Below are 22305 nucleotides of genomic sequence, written 5' to 3'. Positions count from 1 at the left end.
GCTGCATGAATGAAGCTCGAACACTTTATGCTCAGTGAAGTAAGTTCATGACAAAAGGGCAAATCTTGCACATTCTCCCTTACATGAAATAACAAAAACAGGTAAACAGAGATCAAAGGTCAGTAGCAGTTACCTGGATCAGGAATGAGAGGGAAAGGAGGAGTCCCTTTTAGAAAGCAGTGAGGATTTGTTATGGGATGGAATTCTGGCAACAATTACGGGTGGCAGTTGCACAACATGATTAATGAATGTAATGGATTTCACCAAATCGTACACTTGAAAAATGAATTGACAAAAGCTGTGTCATACATATTTTTACAGCAACGAAAAAAGTTAATTAAATAAATAAATGGAAAATACTTTGAAAAAGGAAGGGAAAAAAAAAAAAAATCTACCACTATGGACGAGTCCAGGACCGCGGGAAGCCAGGGGCTGGCTAAATGGCCATCAACAATACTAAGGCAGAGGGAGTCCCAGTAAGATGGCGGACTAGGCAGAAGACTGCACGGACCGTCTTCAACAAAGAAAAGGAAAACCAAATAACACAGGCACAGAAGATAATCCTGGACCCCTGAGCAGTTAAGGGAAGGATACAGAAGTGGACTAAACCCCAACTAGCAGAAGAATTTACATGAAAATACCAAAAAAAAGACAGAGCTGCGGTCTGGCAGCGATCCTGACAGCACAGCACAGACAGCTTGGAGAGTGCCGAGTGGTGGAAGGACCTACGAATTAACTTAAAAATCAACCCTGGTAGCCAGGGACTGCACGGAGGACTGCTCTGGTGGCTAGGGAATAAACGGAGAAGGCGAAGATGAAGGCAGGCTGAGCTGTGGACTTCTGCCTGTCCAGAGGGCGCCGCCATTTCAAATGTTTACAAGCGGCTTGACCATTTTGGATATTGAAAGAGACAGCACTCTTGCAGATTCCAGGGGCTTAAGAAAAGGTCCTGCTGGCCAGCAACCCCAAGGACACTCTGGACCTGCAAGACTGAAAAGGTGTGACATTCCTCGTTACCCTTATACCCCACACTTGCTTGGTGAACGGAGGTGGGCCATACTCCACTCCCACCCACCTTCACCTTCTGGGCCGGCAAGAACTCCATCCCAGTCTGTGTGCTCAGACAGAGCCTGGGTGCCCTGCCATGTCCTCCACGGATTTCTCTCTCTCTCTCTCTCTCTCTCTCTCTCTCTCTCTGTCTCCCAGTCTCTCTATATATTTATTTATTTACTTACTTTTTCCTTTTTCACTTTCTTCTTTCTGGTGTTTAGTTTGCTTGTATTTATTTGACTGTTTAAAAATACTATTGTTATTAATACTTTTATCCTTTTAACTATTATTCTTTATTCTTCCTCTCTCAGGTCCTAGTTTCAGCTTTTTTTCTTTTTCCTGTTCCTGGCTGAAAACAAAATTATTTGTTTCCTTGTTTTTTCTTCTCCTTTCTCCCTTTTATCTTTTTTGGGATCTACATAAATGGAAGAACATCCCATGCTCGTGGATAGGAAGATTGCACATTGTGAAAATGTCAGTTCTACCCAAAGCAATCTATACATTCAACAATCCCAATCCAGATCCCATCAACATTCTTTAAGGATATGGAGAAACCAATCACCAACTTTATATGGAAAGGAAAGAGACCTCGGATAAGCAAAGCACTACTGAAGAAGAAAAACAAAGTAGGAGGTCTCACATTGCCGGATCTCAAAACCTACTATACAGCCACAGTAGTCAAAACTGCCTGGTATTGGTTCAATGAGAGATATATAGACCAATGGAATAGAATTGAGAACCCAGGTATAGATCCATCGACCTATAGTCAGCTGATCTTTGACAAAGGCCCCAAATCCATTAAGTGGGGAAGAGAATGTTTGTTTAATAAATGGTGCTGGCAAAACTGGAGATCCATTTGCAGAAAAATGAAACAAGATCTGTACCTCACACCACACACAAAAACAAACTCCAGATGGATCAAAGACTTAAATGTGAAACCTAGAACTATACAGTTTCTCAAGGAAAATTTAGGCTCAAACTTAAGGGCCCTAATATTTGGTATAAATAGACTACCAAGCATAATTCAAAATGCACCAACAGCAGAAGAGAAGCCAGATGATTGGGACCTTCTAAAAATTAAATGTTTATGTGCTTCCAAAGACTTCTCCAAAAGAGTCGAAAGAGAACCTACAGATTGGGAAAAAAATATTTGGTAATGACGTATCTGACAAGGGACTTATCTTTAGAATTTACAGAAAACTCCAACACCTTAGTAACAAAAAGACAAAGAATCCGATTAAAAAATGGGCAGAAGACATGAATAGACACTTCATCAAGGACGATATTCAAGTGGCCAACAAACACATGAAGAAATGCTCACGATCATTAGCTATTGTTGTTGTTGTTATGTGCCGTCGAGTCGGCCCCGACTCATAGCGACCCCTCCTTGGGTTTCCGAGGCAGTATCACTACGGAAGTAGGATTGCCCAACCTTCCTTCCGAGGAGTGGCTGGTGGGTTTGAACCGCCAGCTGCCTGGTTAGCAGGCAAGTGTCTTAGCCACTATGCTACCAGAGCTCCTGGGTTTATCTATAGAAGGACATTTTCTTTGTTGGTTAGAAGGGGAGGGGAGGGAACGCTGTTAGATAGATAGAGATAAGTATTGATTTGGGTGAAGAGAAGGGCAATGCACCAAATGTGAGTGAGGAAGAGAAAGACATAGAGAGGTACATGGGAGGCACAGACAACAAAGATGAACTCTTTTGCACATACAGTACTGGGTTGTCGTACAGGTGGATAGAGGGGTGGACGGGCTGAACTATTAGATATGTCTATGAAGTGGGGAATGTATCCAAGAACATGTATAGGGTTGGCACACAATGGTCCTATAAGTTTATGTGATTGATCAGAATTCCCAGGTGTATAGTAGAGCTGACAAGGGGCAAGGTTGTGGTCACTGCTTGGTCACAGCCAGCTACCCAGAGGGACCGAGTAGTTGCACCTGTGGGCTTGGGACCACAGTCGCAGAGGACATCAAGCTCAATTGGCATAGCATACTATACAAAACATTGTTCCACCTCCTACTTTGGTGAGTAGCGACTGGGATCTTAAAAGGTAGCAAGCTGCAATCTAGATGCAACAATGGGTTTCTCCTTGTCCAGAGCAAAGAAGAATGAAGAAAACCAAAATTCATGGAAACAATTAGTCCCAGCGACTGGTACACCATCCGATCTGCAGCCTATACTGCTATGAGACCAGGAAGGACTAGATGGTGCCCGGCTACCCCTGACATCCACTTGGAAGGGGATCTATGTAGGAGATCTTTTATAGAGAGGGAGAACAATGTGGAACAAAACTCAAAATCATTTGGAGAAAAAAAAAGTCGGCGGGGGATCAGGTTTGCTGGTCCGATAGAGCCTGGTGAAATCGTTGAGACTATGGCCCCTAGCTGCCATTCAGGTCTGGAATTGAAACCACACCTACGGTTTCCAGCCAAATAAAAGAGAGGCATATGAGTTGAACATTTACCTGAGGTAGATACATACACTCCTTGGAGAGAATAATCAAAGAAGGGCTGCTTATGCACAGGAAGACAGCTCAGGGGGCAGGAGTCCATGGAGGGATGGAGACTGGGAAGAGATAACTATGGGGAGGAAGTGGGAGGGGAGCTGTTGCATTGTGGTAAATGATTGTGGTCAATGTCATGAGACAAAATGTATGTGAACTGCTGTATGGAAAGTGAATTTGCTCTGTAAATCTTCACCCAAATCACAATTTAAAAAATTAAAATTAATTAAAAGAAAAAAAAACCACTGCGGCAGAGCCATCTTTGTAACCTACTTGCTGCTTCATGAACTGTGAGGTTTTCCACACCGACTGGTGAGAGCAGCAGCTATGCCTGGCCCAGGGTGAGCTCTCAGAATCACCGCCTCTACACTTTTCAGAAAGTTCCTTCTCTGCTCCCTGGAGCCTCTCCCCTCACGTCTTCCGCTCAAGACTCAGCTGAAGACTCTAAGGGAACCCTCTGCGGATCTCCAGAGCTGCGCCTGGCAGCCCCCACCTCTACGAACAGCCACCTCAGCCTCCATGGACGTTCACCTTGGGCTTCTCAATCTGGGCCATCTGAGTTCCTGCTCTCTGCCCCAGACCTAGAAACTTCCTCAGGGCAGTGAGTGGGGGCAAAGACAACACCCTCACTTGGCGGCCACCTCTCCGGGATCCCTGTCCTCACTGCCTAGCGTCCAGTGCCTTCAGATCTGTTGTTTCAGAGACTTTGTCACGTTTTTTAGCTGTCTGTGGAGCGAGATCAAATCCAGTCCTTGTGCTCCATCTTGGCAAGAAGAAGAATCTAGGAGTGATGGTTTCAAAGCAAAATTCCTGATTTCATCTGATGTCATCATTATATAAAGTTTAGCCCACCCTTTGGTTATGGCAAGATCACTTGTATGAAATAACAGAGAGGTGCTTTGCAACTATCCTCTCCAACAGCCTGTGGTAAAGTCATCCTACATCCTCATGAAGCTGGGTGTCATTTCACATTCACTGTGCTTTCTGCATCATCTCTTTCCTAAAGAAATAATCACATCAGGGTCCAACTAACTTTCCTCGTGAAGATGCACGCTGAAGCACCGAGTCATGGAATCTAGTTTCGACCCCCAGTACTCCCCACATTCAGTTACTTCTGCCCATGGCACCACCAGTGCCCCAACCAAGGCCACGGCCATGTACACCTAGGTTTACTGTAAAAACCAAACCAACCCTGCTGCCATCGAGTTGATTCCAACTAATAGTGACCCCAATGGGTTTCTAAGGCTGTAAATCCTTACAGAAGCATATTGCGCCTCATCTTCCTCCTGTGGAGTGGCTAGTGGGTTTGAACTGCCAACCTTCTGGTTAGCAGCCAGATACCTCACCCACCCACTACAGCACCAGGGCTCCTTAGGTTACCTGTAACCTCCTGGGACTGACTGACCTGCCTCCTCTCTTTCTCACGCTAATCCATCCTCCTCACTTAACCCAAGGCCAAAGAGCTAAGAGGAAAATGCACAAGAAAGAGGAAAAGGAGGAAGAGGAAGGGAAAGAGGGAAGAAAGGAAGAAAAGGAAATGTTCTCTTGACTATGCTCCTGAAATCTAACTCAATTCACCAGGTCAAGTCTCCTTGGTCCTTGGCTAAATTAAACTGTTTTCCCTTTTTCTTTTTAATGAAAAAAAAAAAAGGAAATAAAATGTTGTTATTAATCTTTAACTTCTCTACTTTTTCTACCACCAGCAACTCCAGTCTCCTTTCTTCACTATCTTTCTGCCTTTCTGTGGGATGATGGAGTCTGTTTGGGACTGATTCGTAAGACTATGCCCCAGGGGTGGGTGGGGGCGTGGGTGTCTCTGCGCGTGTCTGTGTGTCTGTGATGCCCAGCAAGGGCAAGGAGCAAAGAGGGGTGAACTGTGCAGGTGGGCGGGAGAAGAGGGCACTGCTAAGGAGGAAGAACCGCAGGCCTGCAGCCCTGCCTGCCTTGTAAAATGAGAAGGCGAGCCTCACAGACACAAAGAGCAGGCCTAGGTCAGAGCTATTTTCACTTCTCTGCACTTTTCACAAATAACAGAATAAAGGAGGACAGGATGCGACAGAAAGGAGAAGTCAAAGGGCTCACAAGCATTTGCTTAACAATCAACACAAGATGTTTTTTTTCTTTGAATTCAATGGATTGTTATTTCCCCGTCTTATGAGATGGTCAAATGATGATTTATTATCAAACTACACTCGGGTTCTAAGTCATTCAGAAACTGGCCTATTGAAGACCAGTCAAGTTTCATCTTTTAAGTTGAAAATAAGACATAAAACTATTACTACTGTGAAATTGGTCTAACAACACAGTTCACAAGTTTTTTGATGCAAGCTGGGTCCTCTGATCTAACTACCCCAATAGAGAATATATGATCTTCCAAATCAGATAAAACTGCTGTAAACAGTGGGGGAGAGTTAATTACCAGCGAGCCCAGAGATACAGCAGGGTTCTACTGCTAACATGACTATCTGACCTCAGGGAAACGTTGGAGCAAAGCAAAGCGAGTGTCAGAACCTGTCAGATGGAAACTGATTAGTAATAAGCTCTGTTACAAGTTAGAATCAAACGAAAAAAAATGTCATAAATTGGGCATAAAGTAATCCTCTACACATGACAGGCTGATGCTACAGAAACTAAAATTCCAAAGAAACTCTTCAATTCATCCTTTACACAGTCTGTCAGAGTGAGTAATGCTATCAACACTTCATATAAACTCCCAGAGTTCCTTCCTTGAGAATAGTTTGGTAATATGTATCCAAAGAAAAAAGAAACACCTCCTTTGACCTAGCAATCCCACATGGAAGAGTGAAAGCTAATTCGCAAATCACACAAGTGGAAAAAAGAGGATCATCATACCCTATTTTATTTTTAATAAAGGAAACAACTGAAGTATCTCTTAGTAGGAACCTGCTTATGTGCATTACATTAAACATTACAAGCATCTATATATTTTTATTTAACAGACAAAGAGATCCGTATCACTATTGAATAAAATAAGTAAATAAATATGAGGCTACGGGAACAGCAATTATACTGAATTGCTATCAGTAGCTATGTGTGTGCATGTGTTTGTGTGCGCGTGTGCATGTCCATGTACGTGTGCACGTGTGTGTGTGCATTCATGTGTGTGTGCATGTATACAGTAGAAAAATGCGATGCTAAAGGACTCTCACTAAAATGTTAGAGATGTCTTCCTTTGTACTTTCCTATTATCTGAATTGTTTTTCAACAGGAATATACACACAGATTTTTACAGTCTGTTTAAAAAGTCACACTGTTCGTTTTCATTTGTTTGTTATCATGCATGAAGTGGGATTATCACAAGAATTCGCATGGAATATGTAATACTTAAAGTAAGACCAGTAAAACTGATGCACACATCGAAAAAAAAATCTTGACCTAGGGAGCTGGAGGACAGAAGACAGGAAAAACCAGAAGAAGATGCACTGCCTCTGCCCCTCAGAAACATGTGATGTTATTTACATGTCAAAATACTCAAAAACAGTAATATTAATAGTCATAGGGCACACCACCTAGTTCATCTTCAGTATTAAAATACAAAACTAAACCTGCAGCTGTGAAGATGATTCTGACTCACAGCGCCCCTAGAGGACACAGTGGAACTGCCCCACAGGGTTTTCCAGGCTGTCATCTTTACAGAAGCAAAGCCCAAACCAAACCCACTGCTGTGGAGTGGATTCTGACTCACAGTGCCCCTAGAGGACAGAGTGGAACTGCCCCACAGGGTCTCCAAGGCTGTCATCTTTACAGAAGCAAAGCCCAAACCACACCCACTGCTGTGGAGTCCATTCCTACTCACAGCGCCCCTAGAGGACAGAGTGGAATTGCCCCATAGGGATTCCAAGGCTGTAAATCTTTACCAAAAGCTAAATGCCTCATACTTCTCCCACATAGCGGCCAGTGGGTTTGAACAGTCAACCTTTGAGTTGGCAGCCAAGCACTTAACTGCAGCACCATCAGGGCTCCTGTTTTTCAGTATTATCATCCCGAAAATGAGCAAAAACAGTCATCTAGGTCAATTAATGAGCAGTGCAGGAAGGTGAGACTGTCACAACGCTCCAGACAGACAAGAATTACTTTACAGAGCTGTAATTCTCATCTACACCTACACTCATGCACTGTCCGTAGCTATGTCACTGTGAAAGCCATGATTCAGTATCTGCCACATTCCACAGTATGTGATACACTTAGAGGCATTCTCCTCAACAAGAATGACACCATGTTTAATAGCAAAAGGTAATACATAGTAAAATTTAACTGTTTTTAGACAATTATATTTTATATCACAAAACTGCAGAAAAGTCAAACTTAAGAAATTTTTCTATAGCATTATCTTTGAGGTCTAAAATTAGGCCAAAGACTAATCTAGCCAAATAATCACTCACCCAGATTCATTCACTCAATTATTTGAATATTCAGTGCATAAAACAAGGTACTACAAGCACTGTGCTACAAGCTGTGGAAGACAGAGAGACAGGTATTTAAAAGACAGACATTGTCTTCTAGAATTGCTTGGCTAGCATTTCACAGGTATAGTAAAAACTCTGAACCAACTGCACCTTCCCAGGAGCTTGGAGCACCCGCCATCAAAACTCTTTAAGTGTCCCCATGTGTCATATGTTGTTAGACTGCAGGATGCGTTCCACAGACAGTTCATTAGAGCAATACAGTCAGTGCCACAGAAAAACAAACAAATGCCTACTAACGTGGTCTCATTAGGCCAGATGTTTGAACTGAATCCTAAAGGACAAGCAGAGGTCTGCCAAGTCAAGAAAGACAGAAGGATACACCAGGCAAAGGCAAGAGAGTATTAAAAGGCACAGGAGTGAGAAGCAGGTACGGTCCTGGAATTGCAAGTGGATCTGTAGGTTTGCAGCAGCGAGGAAAAGCAAAATCATGAGGCCCTGCGGACACCTATGCAAGGGACATGGATTTGATTCTAATGACAAAGACTAGATGACAAAAATGAGAAACAAGACCAGACAGTGGTTTAAAGGCAAGACCAGAGGCAGGAAACCAGCAGAAAGATTTTAACAGTAATAGACCAGATGAGAAAAGATGCTGGGCTATGTTATATCAGTGAGAGTAGGAGTGAGGACATTTTGAAAGATAAAGTAGTAGCACAATCTTAGTGGCTGAAGAACGTGGCCGGTGAGAAAGAAGCAAGAGTCAAGAAGAGCTCACAGATCAGCCAACTGGGCAATACTCAACACCAGGACAGACAGTGAACACAGGTTTGTGAACGAGTGAGTATGTATGTGCATCTCAGGATACGTGAATCAAAGGACATGTCTGAAGGAAGACGTACATTGTTCATTTTAGACATGGTGAATTTGAGAAACCCTAACATCATAACATCATAACATAACCTAACATCATAGGGAGCTCTGGTAGCATAGTGCCTAAGGCACGTGATTGCTAACCAGAAGGCTGGGAGTTCAAACCCACCAGCCACTCCTCAGAAGGAAGATGGGGCAATCTACTTCCGTAGTGGTATTGCCTCGGAAACCCAAGGAGGGGTCGCTATGAGTCGGGGCCAACTCGAAGGCACATAACAACATAACAACAACAACATCACATGAAGGAGCTCGGGTGGCACAGTGGTACAGCATTAGGCTGCTAATCGAGAGGTCAGAGGTTCGAACCCACCAATCACTCGCTCCACAGCTGTAAAAGAAGGCAGTCTACTTCTGTAAAGATTTAAAGCCTTAGAAACCCTATAGGGGTTGCTATGAGTCAGATTCAACTTGATGGCAGTGGGTTTAGCTTTTGCTGTGCCATGTGGGTGTGCCTAGGTGGTGTAACAGTTAACTTATTCGGCTGCTAACAAAAAGGTTGCTAGTTCGAGTTTATCCAAAGGCACCACGGGAGAAGGGCCTGGTGATCTACTTCCAAAAAGTAAGCCTCTGAAAACCACATGGAGCACAGCTTCACCCCAGCACGTGTGGGGTTCATCGTGACTCAGAATCAATTTGACTGCAATGGGGTTTTTTATGGCATGCAGATTCAGATGTTGAGAAGACCGCTAGAAATATTAACATCTAGAATGAGTTCATTTTAGACATGCTGAACTTAATTAGTCCTAATGCCATATGAGGAAGCTCTTGTGGCGTAGTGCCTAAGGTATCTGACTGCTAACCAGAAGGCTGGAGGTTCAAACCCACCAGCCACTCCTCAGAAGGAAGGCTGGGCAATCTACTTCTGTAGTAATATCGCCCTGGAAACCCAAGGAGGAGGTCACTATGAGTCAGATCCGACTCGAAGGCAGTGAGGTTTTGTTCTTTTTTTTGGTTACTTAGAGTGAGTGTAGTGGACTGGACAGGAAAAAACTGTATCTGGCAATCAAATGTACACAGTGTAGCTGGTAACAAGGATGGGAGTTTACCCAAGGACACCATGTAGAGTGAAAGAGAGAAGAGACAAGGATGACGTTTGGGAGGATTCCAGGGCAAAGGCTAGAGATACTCCAAGAAGATTAAGTAAGAACAACAGTCTAAGAGCTGAGACTAAGAGTTTCAAGGAAAGCATCCAGAGAAAAGAAGAATGAAGAAAAGCAAAGACACATGGAAACATTTAGTCCAAGGGACTAGTGAACCATGCCAACCTCACCTATATGACTATGAAACAAGAAGAACTAGATGGTGCCCGGCTACCACTGTTAACCACTTGGAAAGAGATCAGCGCAGGAGATTCTGGGTTGAGTGGGAGAACAATGTAGAACAAAACTCAAAATCATGTAAATATAAAAAAAGAACAGGTATGTTGGTCTGAAAGAGCCTGGTGATACCCCTGAGACTATGGCCTCTAGCTGCCCTTCAGGTCTGGAACTGAACTCAGTCCTGTGGCTTCCAGCCAAACAACAGACAGGCACAGAGAGTGAACATTTACATCAGGTAGACACACTCCATGGTGCAATCAATCGTGGGAGAACAGAAGGGCAGTGTCTGCACAGGGATATCACGTTGGGATGAATGATGAAATACTCCAACGGCAGCTCTCAGAGTGCAGGGGAAAGAAGCACCAATATGAGGAGGAAAAGCAGTGACAACAGGTGTGAACGGAAACACTGCTGACAAGGAGAAGCAGACACATGAGGCAAGTCACACTCAGTGGCCTCTTTCTCAACTCAGTAACAGATCACTGACTCCAAAGGGAAAGAGTAGACCATGCAAACCTCAGCCTACATGACCCCAAGACCAGAAGAACTAGATGGTGCCCGGCTGCCCAGTCTTCTTCCAAGGAGTAGCTGGTGGGTTTTAACTGCCAACCTTCTGATTAGCAGTCAAATGCCTTTTGTAAAGATTAAAGACTTGAAATCCTACGGAGGCAGGTCCACTCTGTCCTCTAGGGGCACTATGAATCAGAATCAACTTAAAAGCAGTGGGTTTGGTTGGGGCTTTACTTCCAATAAACTCACAGCCCTTGAGTCAAATCCGACTCATAGCAAACCCTTCCTTGGGTTTCTGAAGTGGTATCACTACAGAAGTAGATTGCTCAGTCTTCCTTCTGATAAGTGGATGGTGGGTTTGAATCTCCAGCCTTCTGGTTAGCAGTCAAATACCTTAGGCACTACGCCACCAGAGCTCTTAAGCCCAGGATAAGGAGGGTGATAAGGTGAAATCAGAGGAATGGACATATATTTAACACCGTCTATGGAAATTCGAAGGAGCTCTGGCAGCTCAGTGGTTAAAGCATTCAGCTGCTAACCAGAAGGCTGGCAGTTCAAAGCCACCGGCTGCTCCACGGGGAAAAGATGAGGCAGTCTGCTTCCATAAAGATTACAGCCTCGGAAAACCTGGGGGGCAGTTCTACTCTGTCCTGAAAGGTCTCTACAAGTCAGATGGCAGTGGGGTGATGGGTATGGAAATCCAAGTTCCCACAACACGTCTGTAAGGTCAGTGACAACACAGTGTAACCTCAGACACTGACGTCTGAACTGTACCATCACAGAACAAATGAGAAATCTTGACTAGTCAGGTGGAGCGATGGACTCCAGGCGGAGCCTGAGGGGAAGAGAGAAGCAGCATTTGCATTTGGGTCAAATGCTGCTGCTGTGGCATCTCGGGGACCCTCCATCACCACCTGCTCGGTGTTCAGGCTGAGGGCACCAAGAAAACACAGTCGCCTGGTCACTACACCAAACCGTGGAGAAATAACTGAAAGACTATTACTGAGCTAAATGACGGAAAAATATCAGGAATATCTGGACAATAGTGACACTGAGCTTTAAAAGAAACAAAGATTCTCAAACATTTTGAGAGAAATCACCATCCTACATTCTGAACAAATATGATGATAAAACTAAGCAATGATAAAAGGTGGTGGCTAGAAAGCCCCGAAAACCTGTGATTGATGTGTAAAGAGGCAGGAAAGTCTTAACATAAGTTACCCCAAAATTACATACATGACTCATAAAGGACAACTAATAACACTTAGAGACCAAAGCACCTTAAGGATTCAGAAATAATAAACTCATGCCTAGTCTCAAATATTGACAACCCAGTGGGAAAGACAAACAAATAGATAAATAAACATGAAACAGAATGAAGTAACTGCTAAACACCAAGTTATTACAGAAACAGGCCAACAGTCATCTTATTTGGAGCATCCGAACAAGTATTCACAGAGCATGAGAACTGGCATTCGAGCCAACTCCAAAGGAAAGGTAGAAAAGGTGAATGAGAAAAAATGTACAGGCTCTGTTAACACTGTGAGCCAAAGTACACAGAACTGACAACATGTTGCATGTTCTATGGGATACCCCATATGATTAGAATGCAGGATGTATGCACAGATTAGGGAAAGAGCCCGAGACAGGTAAGAGCAAACAGATCCTGAAAGGATACGAACAGTATTCAAAAGAGATGCTCAAGGCACAAACTATGTCAACAGTTATTGAAAAAAAGAGAAGGGAACTACAAAATTTCAAAAAACAAGACATAACAGCAGGAGAAAGAGCAGAATTTAGAATTAAGTAGATCTGGGCTCAAAAAAAAAAAAAGAGAGAGAGAGATAGCTCTGGTGGCCCAGTGCCTAAGGCATCTGACTGCTAACCAGAAGGTTGGTGGTTCAAACCCACCAGCTGCTGTGCAGAAAGAAGATGGAGCAATTTACTTCCGTAAAGATTTACCACCTCGGAAACCCAATGGGGGCCACTGTAAGTCAGAATCAGACTCAACGGCAGTGAGTTTGGGCTCCAAGAAAGAGCTCTGGTAGCGTACTGGCGAACACATTTGGCTGCTAACCGGTTAGTGGTCTGAACCTACCAGCCATTCCACGGGAGAAAAGATGAGGCTGTCTACTTCCTCAGATTGACAGCCTTGGGAACCGTATGGGGCAGTTCTACTTTGGCCTACAGTCACTCTGACTTGAAATGGAGTCATAGGCAGTGAGTATGGTTTTTGGGTTTGGGCTTCAAAAATAAAACAGGTGTGATTCAGAATCCCAACTCCACCACTTAGAGGTAGGAAGGTCTCTGCTAAATTGCAATTTCCGTATTTGCCAAACAGGGACGACACGGCTTCACACTGGGAGGACCTCATATGACAGCAAAGGTAAACCGTCCCATGTGTTGTCTTTCAACTAATGGGCAGTCGAACTTCCACAGTTCCCGCCTCGCAATAAACGGTAGAGTGTGGGATATGACAGGAAAAAAGTTGAAGACAGCCTCAGTGACTGGGAAGATGACAATGCCATCAACTACAGAAGAAATACAAGAGAAGCAGGAGATCTGGAGAAGAGAAACATAACCTGAGTTTCAGGCAGGCCCCACGTGCTCTGGGCACAGAACGCACAGATACTGAAGCCAAGGAAAACCTAGGTCTTCAACTCTGAAAACAGTTCTAACCCAAATAACTATTAAGGAGTCACAGGAGTCATTAGCACACAAGCAAACAACAAATGTGCCAAGGACAGGGCTCCCAAGAACCCAGGAATGAAGGAAACGGTCCAGAGAGCAAAGAGGAGAGACTTTCAAAAAAGAAAAAAGGGGTCAACGGTGTTAAGCCCTGGATAAAACGGCTGGACTGGACAAGGGAGGGGGCCATGGCAAACGGTAAGAGCAGTTTCAACAAAAGGCTGGTGACACCAAACTGCAGGCATTTAAAGAATAAACAGATGGTAATCAGAGAAAACAGGAGACACTGTTCCAAGGGTCCCCACCTGGCGACTCCACAAACATAGAAACGGAGACCAGGTGGCTGTGTTCAATATTCAAACAGCTCTGTGAAGAGTGAATGCACCCTCCACAAAGCTACAATGCTACAAGGAAAATGTGAAGTTACGCTCAGTCCCTAATGAGCAGTTCTCTACGTACATGTTTTAAAGTGAAAACGTGAATCACTGTTTATGAACGCTATGTGTTCGGCAGGCAGGCTCTTTCATGTTGGGAGCTTCTTGGTAGAAGTGAGTCAATGATTACTAAGTAATAAAAGGCGGGGACCCAGAAGGCCCTGACAGAAGGCCTGCCATGAGAATGACTCAGGTGGGAACTTTCAGGGAAGGTTCCTTTGTTGCTGTTTCAAGGTTGGCCAGCTTGTTTTATTTTGTTTTCAGAAGTGGAGAAAGGCCAAGACGCTCAGCCAAGAAGCTGCAGATGGAAAGGTATTTGAACATCACTGAGAAAAAAGATGAAAGAGGAGGAAAAAAGACTGGCCTTACAAGTACCACAGCATTACCCCTAACTTCCAGTATGTGTCTGGGGAGCTATGGATACCTTCTCATGCCCCCCAAACACTGCCCTCCAGAAGGCCTACCAGCCATCACCACAGACAGCCAAAGAGTGTGGGTTCTGAAGCCAGAAAACCTCATTTCAAATTTGCTATACCCCTGACCACTGTGTACCCTTCAAGCCATCGTAGCTTCTCTAACAACATGTCTCCACTTAGCAGTAACATTCATCCCATAAACGATGAGAAAGATCAAAAATGACAATGGATGCCTGTGCTGAGCAGTACCTGGCCGCAGCAACTAGTTAAGAGACACAGCCAGAATTATCACAGTAAAATACAGACCGGCCTCCCTCTGTCCTTTTGGTTAAGATCTAAGTGTTAAAACAAAGGAAGCGACCAAAACAGGAAAGACTACTCAATCTAGCTACACAACCAGCAGCTTTTGTCTATCAAAAACGTATGACAACGTTAAAAGGTAAGCATCATAGAAAAAAAAAAAAAAAAATTGGGACAGAATTGCTTTTTGTATAAATTATTTTTCTTACACAATAAATAAAGAGCTCTGGTGGCGTACTGACTAAGGCATTTGACTGCTAACCAAAGGCTGGTGGTTCAAACCCACCAGGCACTCCACGGAAGGATGACGGGGCAATCTACTTCCGTAAAGATTTACCGCCTTGGAAACACAATGGGGTTCGTTATGAGCCAGAATCAATTCAATGGCAGTGAGTTTGGCTTTTTGGTTTAAAGAAGAAAACTCCAATAGGAAAAAAAACAAACCAAACTTGATGACACAGTCTTTGCTCTGTGTGAAACACTCTCCAGTTTCCAGTTTAAGACTCCACAAAGGTCATGATGGAGACCAGATGGCTAGTTTTCAATATCTCACCATGTGACTGACAATGTGAGGTGGGTCGGAGCTATAAAATGCTGCACAAACATGGTGTGTTACCAGACCAGGCTAACAGAGCACTCCTCATGTCCATATAGTAAATTCAGGTGACACCCATCTAATCTTTCTGGTATGACGGTAAATCCATTGAGAGCTGTTTCAACTTTAAAAACACAGCATACCTATCATGCACATTCAATTGTACACTAATTGAATGACCTTTAAGACAGACTCAAGAGGCACCTCAGATCTGCCACTGGGGCACAGCGGGCAGCTCTGGGCAGGTCACGTGGCTATGCTTTCACATTTTCCAGTGTCCCAGACCCCGCATCTCACCAGCAGTTCCAGTTCCACTTTTATCTCTTCTGAAATAGTTGGGTTCCAATTTATTTTCAGACAGAAAAATAACTGAAACCCTCTATCAAATCTCTCTGCTACTGCTCTCAAGGTCAAGAAAACGCGGCAGAACTACTGCACCGCTATTTGTCATCGACAGATGCAAAACCTTCCAATGAAATGTTACATAGGTGATAATGCTGATCTCCTCAGGTTTTCCTTATCTTTAGTAAAATTCTCATCAAGAGCTCAGCCAGGCAAATACGTGTTCTGCAGTATTTTCAGGTCAACTGGTTCACTCCTGTGCCCAAAACTACACAGGCACTGCTGTGGTATCAACGGTGAACAGAACAAAGGACGGAAGAACCCCTGATGATGCACACTTGGTGACCGAGGTAAAACCCACTTGTTACCCCAGTGACACTGTGGGGGTGCTCACACAGAATCACAGGCTTTGGCCAGTAATATATTTAAAGCATCCATTTACTCAGAAAGTGTCGAAGGAAAGACATTTTACTTCTGGTTAAACAGAAAGTAGGAGGAGCCAAACTATCTATATCACACAAGAACCACCTAGTTTTTAAAAAGTAAGACTATAAAAATTGTAAACTACATTAAAACGGAACATAATTTAAATTGTTTTGTGGATAATTCAGAACCTTACACAGAAGCTAGCCTTGAGCTGTAAAAAAATAACATTTATTATTTACCAATAAGCAAAGGGAGAGTGAGAGACTGCAATGTGTCTACATTAATGCTAGGACAATGTACTACTGAAGTTGAGTTTGGAGCAAATCCTCAGTATGTCTGTTCACGTACAATTGTCATTTACAGCAGAAATGTAGAAAAAGAAAATGGATGGGGCTTCAGATTCCTTGTCAACAGGACTTTCTGTGGTGAGTTTCATTGAATGACTTTTGAATACAGTACTCAGAAGAACTTGTATGTTAGAAATAACTAAACTCAACAAAATCCTAATGGGAAAAAGAAAGTTAATAAATAAAAAAAAAAAAGAAAGAAAGAAAAAACATGGAAATCTACTACAATCAGAGAAAGCACAAAAATCACGTAAGTCTATCAGGCAAGTCACCTGACCCTTTCATACCCACCACCCCACAGACCAGAGAGACAGGAAGCAGCCAAGATACTCGCTTTCGAAACATGTCTAATAAAAATGTTTACCTGTACGTGGTTTTCTGTGACTCTGTTCCACCAAACCATATTCATGGGGGCTCCTGATTTACACCTGTCGGCAAGGCAGCCAATAGGGGTCTTTGCTTTTCGTGCCTTGGATCCCATCGGAACTAGCCTCTCCTCCAGCATGCCCAGGCGATACTTCCTTGGCTAGGAAAAAGAAGGAAAGAAACCAGGCCACTCCTAACATCCCTCAGACTCGCCTCAACTAACATACAGAAGGGGTTGGGAATGGTGCAAGAGGGACCAGGTGAATTTCTAAGACACTCCCTCTAACATCCAGTCGCCACCCACCATCACCCCCCACCCCCACCCTCACCTCCAAAAGTACCCAGAGTCCTGATAGGCTGAACAACAATATTCTATAAAGCAACACATGTTTTAAAGAAACACATTGTATTCTCATTTTTATAGACTTTATTTTATGAACATAAATTATCAGCAAAGGACACGCTTTGCAAAATGGCTTCCACTGGCACTTACCTAGTCTCACTGCAATGGGAGGAAATGGCTTCAAAGGTACAAAATACAGGTATAAAAGTGTCTGCAGAATAGATGGTTGTCTTAGGCCCACCTGGCTACTTTACTTGCTCCCAAGAACCACCTCATTAACAAGGAGGTGACTCTGCAGGAATGGACGGCAAGTCCAAGGCAAGTCACTCTCTCTTTTTATACCGAGCTTTGAAAAGGTCACTAAATGAAAAGAAGGAAGGGCAGGCTAAAAAAATAAAATGAAACACACAAATTTCATTGTGGCTCCAGAAAATCCAAAAACGTTTTTAATAAAATCATAACTTCCTTGGCTAACATTACCACGTCAGTAAATGATAGTTAACAGTCGGCAGGACTTCTGTGTGGGACAGTTAACAGTGGTTCCGACCACCTCACTTTTCTTAACTACAGCAAATCTGCACTAAGTCGCACCTTAGAGGGCGCATGCGCAGGCACCTAATGTAAAGCCTAGAGGAGCGCACTCTGTGCACTCGCTGTGCAGCTGTGGTATACGGGAAGCCTGCTGAAACACAGTGTAAAATGAACTTTCTTCCAAAATAGCTGTTGTCGCCAGACAAACACATTTGTAAAAGTTGCCATGCTAGGGACAACCAAGTCGAAGAAAACAGTCCATCAGCAGGACCTGGGAAATGATGCCAAGGGAAATGATCCTATGGAAAGTAGCTTCTCTGCTCTCCAGTGGGTCCGCCTCCTGCTATGTTATCTTTGACATAATAAGGGAAAAGAAAACGGGGAAAAAAAATCACACTAACGTGAAGAAAAGCAACCATACTACCTACCAACCCCAAAAGAATGGCCATGGGTAAAGTTTTATGAGTTTAAAATATCCCCACCGCTTTGTAATCTTGACTAAGTCAGTTACTTTCTGTGTCTACACCACAAACAACTTTTGGGGATGAGAATAAACATGAACTCTTCATGGTTCATGCCACGGAACCACATGGTAAGCCAAAGAATTCTGAAGCAAATTATTTCTAATAACTTAACTCCTTAGAAAGAATGGAAGGGCAAGATTCCGGGTCATCACAATAATCCTTTCAAATAAAGCCTTCCCTTATGCAAAAAAAAGTTCTAAGTTTCTGCTTCAAGTAGACAGCTATAAAAAGGTGTGCATGTACAGGAGTTACCTAACCTTAACTAAGACATACATAATTTAAAACTTAAATTTCAGAAAATTTCTGTCCAAGAACACATCCTTAACCAAAAGCATAGCCTATCAAATGCAAGTAATACAAAGAAATCCAAGTTCCAAAGAGATAACTGAAAGCAACAGCCTTGTTGCTTTGAATGGCTGTAACACCAACCCTTCACATATTCGGACTTGCTTTTGACCCCATTACCAGCTGGTTATTACCAGCTGATTTTCTATACAGGACTGCATTAAACAATATTGAATGAAGGTTTTAAAATAAATCTAACATTTTGTTCGCCCTCCTCAGTAGCTCTTATGATGGACACATGGCCCAAGTCTCTGAGGTAGAAGAGTTTTCCAAGCAGGTGCCATCACAGACATCACATTAAACTCTAATCCAAGAGTAAAACCTTCATTAAGAGTGAACCCAGACTTGAGGTATCCACACCATCTAAAAAACTACCACAAGCAGCAGGACCCAGAGTGACATCTAAAAAGGGAAGACACCAATGGAGATCCCAATGGTGAGGCAAAAAGACGAGGAACAGTGTCTCATCACACAGAACGTACATTAAACCAAAACCTCATCTGTACGCTAAACTCCAAATCTGAACTATTATTTATTCCTTAAACAAAAAAGGTATGTGCAACTAGGCATTTAAAAATCTAAGTGGTATGAGGAATTCCTCTAAGTAGCTAGATTTCAACTACGAATTCAAAACACACCTTGCCCTCAAACAGAGAATACAATCTAGTAGGTAACACAGACACACAAACACAACCTAACTCACTGTGACGTACTTCTGTGGTAACATGTATGTAATCAAGGGACCAAGAGGGCAGAGACTAAGAGGACTTCACAAAACAGGGGATGCCTGACCAGACCACAGTCAATCAAACTGGAATATCGAACTGCAACTAGTCACATCTGTCTGCTTTAGAAGGGGACCTGAATATAAGATGTGGAGAAATAAAATGCCATGCCCAAGTTACTGACATGTTCTAAGTGAAACCGAGTAAAAGGTTTGGTTTGGTTTGGTTCTATTTTACTCAGGAAAATAATTTCCACAATAAACTACCAACTGGAATGATCATAAAAGTGTTTATACAAATTTCAGCAAAGTAATCAACACATGCCAGCCTATGTTAAACAGCCCACTGGCTCATTAGCAAAAATGTTCCCTTTGCTTTACTTTACATGTGTGCCCTTGCATACAAAACACTTTTTATTGTGATTGAACTTAAGGCAAGAAAACAGTTAATCAAAGGTAAGGCACCTGTCAAGTACTTCACAAGTACTTCACACCCGTTAATGTGTTTATTACTAACAACTTGGTGAGATAAACAGGTGAGGATGGGAAGGGAAGATAAGCATTTCAGACGGAAGAAAAATGTCAGTAATAGTTCAAAGGTGGCACCTTGCCATGTCTCCAAACCAAACCAAACCCAGTGCCATCGTGTTTCCAAAGCTGTCAGTCTTTACAGAAGCAGATTGCCTCATCTTTCTCCCATGGAGCAGCTGGAGTGTTCGAAACGCCCACCTTTTGGTTAGCAGCTGAGATGAGTGAGACTTAAAAGAGGTTACATAAGTTGCCCAGAGTCTCACAATGAACCTAAGGTCCGACTGCAAAGCCAGTACTCGTCATCACGGTAGTAGCCCTTTCCCAAAGTAAAGAAACATTGTTGGCATTCTTTGCTATTCCCTAAAATCCTACAATCTTAATATTACTCTAGCCAATACTAAGATGGTCAAATACAAGCTGCTAAATGAATCAATCTCTCCTTGAATCCAACTGGCCAGGACAAGATCAATGAGAAACAAAGCTTTATCTGTTCATTCATTCAAAGAAATAAAATTAAGAAGCTCTACTTCCATTTTCAAGATGCAAGAACAAACCTTGGGTCAAAAATAGAGTTGGGGCAAAGTATATGGTTTCTGGTTAAATTCAGCTTAACCTTAGGTTAATCTATTTGTGGATACGAATTCTAAACTTATCTTCACAAATAATTTCATTCCCCGCCCCTACCTATACCTCCTAGGAAAACAGGGACGAACCATGAGTAATGTCAAGTTTTCAATACTAGCTATTAAACACCCTGTCGATACGATGACCAGAACAGAGTGTGACAAAGTCAACCAGATAATCTCATAATGATCTGCTAGTGCCTTGGTCCAAATGTCAAATGGGTCAGAGTTTTACTAAACTATCACCATTATGTATGAGAACTAACCCCAAATCCCCTAAGCTATAAAACGAGATGATGGCTGCAGCCAAGAGTATGACACAGTGAGTGGAGAAGGCACACAAGGAGTTCGGTTGACATGTGTTCAAACAGGGTAAAGTGTAAACCACTCCACTGAGAATTCTCCAGCAATTCAGCGACACAACAAAAGTCCCTCACAGTCATGAGAAGGGAGGAATCACTCTTGACTCAACAAAAACAAGTAGTCAATTCACACAAAGTTCAATTATAATAAAGCACAAAAAAAAGCATATGGTCACACACTTCGTCTGAAACAAGAAATTTTACCTTGTTCTTCCCAAAACCTACCTTTATCTCAATGCAATCCCTAGAAGTCAACCTAAAGGACACTCAGCGGGAAAATCAAATGGTTTAACGCTATCAAAGCCAAGTCTTTTCTATAGCAACTATCACAGTTTTAAATAAGTTTTTATCTACTGTTACTTGTACAGCATTTTAAGAAAACAAGAGACTGAGTATGTTGTTGTTGTTGTTTGCCGTCGAGTTGGCCCCGACTCATAGCGACCCCTCCTTGGGTTTCCGAGGCAGTATCACTACGGAAGTAGGATTGCCCAACCTTCCTTCCGAGAAGTGGCTGGTGGGTTTGAACCACCAGCCTTCTGGTGAGCAGTCAAGTGCCTTAGGCACTATGCTACCAGGGCTCCTAGAGACTAAGTATAGAGATCAGCAAAAGGAAGACAGTGCGTTTCCACCCAGCCCAGCAGGCGAAACGCAGAGGAGAGAGTCCAAGGCACAGCCACCTGTTGAGGGGGGCTGACCACTGACTGGAGAGCTTCAGCCACAAAAATGACAATGGATCCTGCACAAAACCAGCGACAGTCCCCTCAAGTCAAAGTCACTAACTCAATACACAGGGAATCGTCACCTTTCTTCAACAGGAATTAGTTAGGAGCTTATTTTTTAACGTATTTAATCAGATAATCAGGGTTAAGTATGACATTTCAAAACCAACAGGATAAATACCTGGGAAATTCAAGATCAAAGGACAGAACAGGAGGGAGACCGCAACACGCGACAGAATCTTGCAACCCCTAATACACAAAGAGGAGCCCCACAGGTGCAGTGGTTAAGCACTCAGCTGCCAACGGACAGGTCAGCAAAGCTACCAGCCGCTCAGATGAGGCCGTCTGCTTCCGTAAAGACTGACAGGCTTGGAACCCCTACGGGGCAGGTCTCCTCCAGCCTGCAGGTCAGGAGTCTGAATCAAATCAATGCCAACATGTTTTATACAGAGAGAGGGCAATGCTGGGTCAGTGGGAGAATTTGTTGCCTTTCACGTGGGAGACCCGGGTTCCATTCCCGGCCAAAGCACGTCGTGTGCAAATGAACACGTTTCAGGGGCGCTTCCAGATGCAGACAGCCTAGCACGAAGGGCCCAGTGCTCTACTCCCACAACTTAACCACTGTGGCCCATGGACCACAGCGGCCTGTCCCGGTGGGAACGGAGTCCCCATGAGTTCGAGCCAACTGAGGGCAGCTGACAACAACACCAGTAATATACAAAGAACTCCTGGAACAGCTAAAAGACTAGAGCAAGAGAAAACTGAGCAAAGGGCGTGAAAGAGACACTGGAGTCAAGAGCCGTAAGCGAGAAGGTCAACAGCACCAATGAAAATGGAACTCCTTTCTGAAGACGAAATTACACAAACACAAAAGACATCTGTAACTCAGTGTTTTCAAGAATGTAGGAAAAGGAGCACCTATAAGTGGAACACACATTTATGAAGG

At 43.4% G+C, this 22305-nt stretch overlaps 1 protein-coding gene across 1 annotated transcript in view; it reads right to left on the bottom strand.

Moving 5' to 3' along the window:
- The window catches only part of PAN3 (poly(A) specific ribonuclease subunit PAN3), a gene marked incomplete at its 5' end in the record, with an annotated part of 126740 nt that overhangs the window by 94275 nt on the left and 10160 nt on the right, over positions 1-22305 (bottom strand). Inside the window, one exon of the mRNA XM_042782952.1 lies at positions 16656-16817. Within this exon, the coding sequence (XP_042638886.1) occupies positions 16656-16817 (162 nt within the window). The remainder of the gene's footprint in view (positions 1-16655; positions 16818-22305) is intronic.

This window comes from Orycteropus afer, unplaced genomic scaffold (genome assembly GCF_000298275.1).
Source record: "Orycteropus afer afer isolate SDZICR_OR568_19922 unplaced genomic scaffold, OryAfe1.0 scaffold00540, whole genome shotgun sequence".
Classification (NCBI taxonomy): Eukaryota; Metazoa; Chordata; class Mammalia; order Tubulidentata; family Orycteropodidae; genus Orycteropus; species Orycteropus afer.
Note: the sequence above shows the minus strand (reverse complement) of the source record. Positions and strands in the feature narration are given on the sequence as shown.